General features: G+C 42.8%; 1 protein-coding gene across 1 annotated transcript; it reads left to right on the top strand.

Annotated features, from left to right (window-relative positions):
- The first annotated feature begins 3,972 nt into the window (after nt 1-3,972).
- LOC138481059 (ice-structuring glycoprotein-like) lies at nt 3,973-4,743 on the top strand. The gene has a single exon (XM_069612967.1). It carries the CDS (start codon nt 3,973-3,975, stop codon nt 4,741-4,743), a length of 771 nt encoding a protein of 256 aa, XP_069469068.1.
- The last annotated feature ends 1,994 nt before the right edge of the window (nt 4,744-6,737 follow it).

Consider the following 6,737-nt stretch of genomic DNA (forward strand, 5'->3'; position numbering starts at 1 on the left):
GCTCACCAAATAGAGGAACGAGGTGAAAAGTCGAATTCCTTTAATAAAATCACACAAATCGTGGTGGCTTGCAATATCCTTTTTCACCCACATTAAGGGGCATTTTATTCCTTCTAACATATGGCCACATACCAGCATCAACTTTAATTCTTGGCTTCTCACTTAATTTACTGTTACAGCTCCTGTAGTTGTTGATAATGTTAATGTAGGCCCTGGTGGCATTACAAAAAACACCAATAGGTTGCAATGTGCTGCAGAAAAATATTTTAAACAGATAAATAACATGCAGCCAAACACGGTTTTGTGGCTTAAAATAACCGGTTACAGTTGCTGCAGGGATGTCACAACTAGCCTATAATAAGAAGATGATTTACAGATCTAGCTATGGTTATTACAAGCAGCCATGCTTCTGATTAGCCACCCCAGGAAAGAGCATCAGCACGAGGGAAAGCACATCACCTGGTAACTGGACCGCCTGCGTCAAAGCTTGCTTCGGATTCTAGCAAAGCTCTCGCAGGATATGCGTTGCGAGACGGCCAGAGGATTGGCTAATAAGGAGAGGAACAGTCCGGGTTTTGAAGCCAACGTGAAACAGGCAATCTTCTCGCGTGCGGCATCAGTTTTTCATGACGACTTTTGGATAAATGAGTGGTTGAAAGGATGTGTGGTTGAAAGAATACAATCCCTAGGGGAACATACCTTGGAGCGGACCCACAGCACTAGACGGATGCCACCCCTTGCAGTATAAACCGCAGGAATTTGCCAGGGCAGCCGGCCTGACGGGTAGAGACCTGTCCACAGGTGCAGACTGCTCTGCCATGGCCTCGCTTTCCATGGAAGAGTGAGTGCGGCCGTGCAGGGAAACAACACCCCACACCCACCCTGTAGCCCTGGGCGATATTTTAGTGTGAACAGGAATTTACTACGTCATTCCTGCTGTTTCCTGCTGTGTGTGTCCCCTGTCCTACAAGGGCTGGGCGTCCCTGAGCAGCCCATGGCTGGCTGTGAATGAATGCAGAGGTGAACTGCTGTTGCCACTGCTCATACCTCCATTACTACTACTATTGCTAGTACTACAGCTATTCCTGCTACTACTAGTGCTACCATGTATATTGCTACTGCACTACTACCACTATTCCTTCTACCACTAGTGCTATCATGGCAATTGCTACTGCTGCTGCGACTCATACCTCCATTACTACTACCATTGCTACTATTACAGCTATTCCTGCCACTACTAGTGCTATCATGTAAATTGATACGGCTGCTGCTACTCATACCTCCATTACTACTACTATTGCTAATACTAGAGCTATTCCTACTACTACTAGTGATATCATGGCTATTGCTACTGCTGCTGCTACTCATTCCTTGATTACTACTACTATTGGCAATACTACAGCTATTCCTGCTACTACTAGTGCTATCATGGCTATTGCTACTGCTGCTGCTACTCATACATCCATTACTACTACCATTGCTACTACTACAGCTATTCCTGTGACTACTAGTGCTATCATGGCAATTGCTACTGCTGCTGCTACTCATACCTCCATTACTACTATTATTGCTAATACTACAGCTATTCCTAATACTACTAGTGCTACCATGGCTATTTCTACTGCTGCTGCTACTCATACCTCGATTACTACTACTATTGGTAATACTACAGATGTTCCTGCTACTACTAGTGCTATCATGGCTATTGCTACTGCTATTGCTACCATTATTCATGCTACTACCAGTACTACCATGGCAATTGCTACTGCTGCTGCTACTCATACCTCCATTACTACTACCACTGCTACTACTACAGCTATTCCTGCTACTGCTAGTGATATCATGGCTGTTGCTACTGCTGCTGATACTCATAGCTTGATTACTACTACTATTGCTAATGGTACAGCTATTCCTGCTACTACTAGTGCTATCATTGCTATTGCTACTGCTACCATTATTCCTGCTACTACTCGTGCTATCATGGCTATTGCTACTGATACCATTATTCCTACTACTACTAGTGCTATCATGGCTATTGCTACTGCTACCATTATTCCTGCTACTACTCGTGCAATCATGGCTATTGCTAATGCTGCTGCTACTCATACCTCCATTACGACTAGTGCTACTACTACAGCTATTCCTGCTACTACTCATGCTATCATGGCTATTGGTACTGGTACCATTATTCCTGCTACTAATAGTGCTATCATGGCTATTGCTACTGATACCATTATTCCTGCTGCTACTAGTTCTACCATGGCTATTGCTTTTGCTACCATTATTCCTACTACTACTAGTGCTATCACGGCCATTGCTACTGCTATCATTATTCCTGCTACTACTAGTGCTATCATGGCTATTGCTACTGCTGCTGCTACTCATACCGCCATCACTGTTAATATTGTTACTACTACAGTTTATGATTCTACTACTAGTGCTGTCATGGCTATTGCTACTGCTACCATTATTCCTTCTACTAATAGTGCAATCATAACTATTGCTGCTGCTACTCATACCGCCATTACTGCTATTATTTCTACTACTACATCTATTACTGCTAGTACTGGTGCTATCATGGCTATTGCTACTTACATTCCTGCTATTAATAGTGCTATCATGGCTATTGCTACTGCTACCATTATTCCTGCTACTACTAGTGCTATCATGGCTATTGCTACTGCTACCATTATTCCTGCTACTTTATTTACTTATACATTTATAGCAGTGTGCACAGCCCATAGGCATCTAGGCGCTAGTTACCTTGAGACAGATATATATCCGGACTGGACCAGATGAAGTAAGGAGTGTCAGTTGAACAGAAGAGTTTTTAAGTGTTTTCTGAAGATGTTGTAAGACGGTTCACCTCACAGGTGCGGGGTAGTTTATTTCAGAGAGTCAGTGGCTGGACTGGGAAGGTAGAGCCCCCCACTACTACTAGTGCTATCATGACTATTGCTATTGCTACTGCTACTGCTAACATTATTCCTTCTTGGGTAAAGCGCTCTATGAATCAATAAAAACAAACACAAATACTACCAGTGCTATCATGGCAATTGCTACTGCTGCTGCTACTCATACCTCCATTACTACTACTATTGCTAATACTACAGCTATTCCTGCTACTACTAGTGCTGTCATTGCTATTGCTACTGCTACCATTATTCCTGCTACTACTCATGCTATCATGGCTATTGGTACTGGTACCATTATTCCTGCTACTAATAGTGCTATCATGGCTATTGCTACTGATACCATTATTCCTGCTGCTACTAGTTCTACCATGGCTATTGCTTTTGCTACCATTATTCCTACTACTACTAGTGCTATCACGGCCATTGCTACTGCTATCATTATTCCTGCTACTACTAGTGCTATCATGGCTATTGCTACTGCTGCTGCTACTCATACCGCCATCACTGTTAATATTGTTACTACTACAGCTTATGATTCTACTACTAGTGCTGTCATGGCTATTGCTACTGCTACCATTATTCCTTCTACTAATAGTGCAATCATAACTATTGCTGCTGCTACTCATACCGCCATTACTGCTACTATTTCTACTACTAGATCTATTACTGCTAGTACTGGTGCTATCATGGCTATTGCTACTTCCATTCCTGCTATTACTAGTGCTATCATGGCTATTGCTACTGCTACCATTATTCCTGCTACTACTAGTGCTATCATGGCTATTGCTACTGCTACCATTATTCCTGCTACTTTATTTACTTATACACTTATAGCAGCGTGCACAGCCCATAGGCATCTAGGCGCTAGTTACCTTGAGACAGATATATATCCGGACTGGACCAGATGAAGTAAGGAGTGTCAGTTGAACAGAAGAGTTTTTAAGTGCTTTCTGAATATGTTGTAAGACGGGTCACCTCACAGGTGCGGGGTAGTTTATTTCAGAGAGTCAGTGGCTGGACTGGGAAGGTAGAGCCCCCCACTACTACTAATGCTATCATGGCTATTGCTACTACTACCATTATTCCCTCTACTACTAGTGCTATCACGGCTATTGCTGCTGATCCCATTATTCATGTTACTACTAGTGCCATCATGGCTATTGCTGCTGCTACCATTATTCCTGCTACTACTAGTGCTATCATGGCTATAGCTACTGTTGCTGCTATTCATACCGCCATCACTGTTAATATTGCTACTGCTACCATCATTCCTGCTACTAATAGTGAAATCATGACTATTGCTGCTGCTACTCATGCCGCCATTACTGCTATTATTTCAACTACTACATCTATTCCTGCTACTACTAGTGCTATCATGGCTATTGCTACTGCTACCACCATTCCTGCTACTAATAGTACTATCATGGCTATTACTACTGCTGCTGCTACTCATACCGCCATCACTGCTATTATTGCTACTACTACAGCTATTCCTGTTACTACTAGTGCTATCATGGCTATTGCTACTGCTACCACTATTCCTGCTACTACTAGTGCTATCATGGCTATTGCTACTGCTACGACCAATCCTGATACTAATAGTGCTATCATAGCTATTACTACTGCAGCTGCTACTCATACCACCATCACTGCTATTGTTGCTACTTCTATAGTTGTTCCTGCTACTACTAGTGCTATCATGGCCATTGCTACTGCTACCACTAGTTCTGCTACTACTAGAGCTATCATGGCTATTTCTACTGCTACCATTATTCCTGCTACTTTATCTACTTATTTGTACATTTATAGCAGCGCACAAAGCCCATAGGCATCTAGGCGCTAGTTACCTTGAGACAGATATATATTCACACTGGACAGGATGGAGCAAGGAGTGTCAGTTGAACAAGAAGATTTTTTAAATGCTTTCTGAAGATGTAAGAGGGTTCAACCTGCAGGTGCAGGGGTAGCTTATTCCAGAGAGTCGGTGCCTAAACTGGGACGCTAGAGCCCCCACTACTACTAGTGTTATCATGGCTATTGCTACTGCTACCATTATTCCTGCTACTACTATTGCTATCATGGCTATTGCTACTGATACCATTATTCCTGCTACTACTTCTGCTATCATGACTATTGCAACTTCTACCATTATTCCTGCTACTACTAGTGCTATCATGGCTATTGCTTCTGCTACCATTATTCATGCTACTACTAATGCTATCGTGGCTATTGCTACTGATCCCATTATTCCTGCTGCTTCTAGTTCAATCCTGGCTATTGGTACTGGTACCATTATTCCTGCTGCTACTAGTGCTACTATCAGGTGGACAACTTATGACTACCTCTTCATACGTGTCATTTAAGAAAAATCAGTTGCACAGTGTTTCATTGGTTTCTCAAGCTATAAGGTCCTTCGTTATATAGACTAATACAATTGGTTGTCATGCTTGTGCCATGTCTGGAACATTCGGTTCAATTAGCAGCACGTAAGCCAAGACTCAGGTGCAAGTAGATAGGACATGAAGCTGCCCTACCACCCAATTAGCCCAACATCTCTCATCTGCCATGAAATTCTCTTTGTACTTGGCCTTGCAGAGTATTCTTGTCCTAGGAATGCAACGGGAGTGAGGGCACTCACTGTCATGTTTGGAACTTTAAGTTCAAGCCCTATTTTCAACCTTGACTAACGTGACAAGAGACCATGATTCTGCTCATACTGCAAGCTTTTAAATGTTTTAATGAATTAAGTCTTGGCATCTTCTGTGTTATTTCTTGCACCTTAACATGATAGGATTCATCCTCTGCGCACATGTTCCTCTTCAGCCTAGATAGCTGTCCTCGACTTCTCAGTTCTTGACTTCAGGCCAGACAGCCTCCCAACGCAACTCCAACAACCTGTTATTCTACTGAGACACAGCCTTTCATTTTCATTTCATGTTTCTTATTTCATTATCCCAATGTCCAGTTTCTATACAATGACTTGATCTATCTTGTGTTTCAGCATATATACATTCATTATACTTCTGATTTCCGCAGCACTTTCTAATGTGTAATCTTCTTCTTTTAAATTTTAAGGTTCCCTTGATTCTTCACTTCATCATTTCTCCTCTCGCATTCATACATTGGGCCTCATTATAATCTTTCCGGTCAAGGGTTCCGGTAAGCTCACCGGCACCCTTTTTTCCAGACCGGCAAACTACAAGTCTGCCTGCCGGAGACGTTGTGCCCAATATGTCTGACCCTGTTGGGCGCAGCGGCCATGGTAGGCAGACTTGTCACGGGAGCACCAGCACCATTCCTAACAAATTCCTCAGATGTTTTTTTATTTTAAACATCTTTCTATTAAATGATTCATACCGCACTGACAGCAGCCAAACATTTTATGCACTTTATACAATGATGGTCATCATAAAATATTCACAACTTTTCACAGGTGCATTTTGCCAAACGTTAACAGAGCATACAAGGGACAAGAGGCATTCGTACATACAGATGAGCAATCAGATGACAAGGGAGCTCAGATAGGGTCCATGCTGGCATTAGGACATTCCTTAACATTCTGCTGTCTCTGGGGGCGGGGGGCATTCACCACACATCCCAAACCCTGCCTCACCACTAGCGACGCCTGTCAGGTAGGGGTATCCCTCATCAAGAGATACGTCGTGAAGGGTTGCCAAATATTCTTTGGTCATTTTTGCACACCGCACCTATTAGCATACTACGCGTCTGTATCACTGAACCATATTAGCTCTCTTAGCCATCCCTGCTGTGGGATGTTTGTACCCATGCATCCGAGCCCTACCACAAAATCTGTGCCTTACT

This window comes from Ambystoma mexicanum, chromosome 1p (assembly GCF_040938575.1).
Source record: "Ambystoma mexicanum isolate Mex_15411 chromosome 1p, UKY_AmexF1_1, whole genome shotgun sequence".
NCBI lineage: Eukaryota > Metazoa > Chordata > Amphibia > Caudata > Ambystomatidae > Ambystoma > Ambystoma mexicanum.

Excerpts from the sequence above, each read along its gene's own strand:
- LOC138481059 (XM_069612967.1), top strand. The coding sequence starts at position 3,973 with ATGGCTATTGCTACTACTACCATTATTCCCTCTACTACTAGTGCTATC.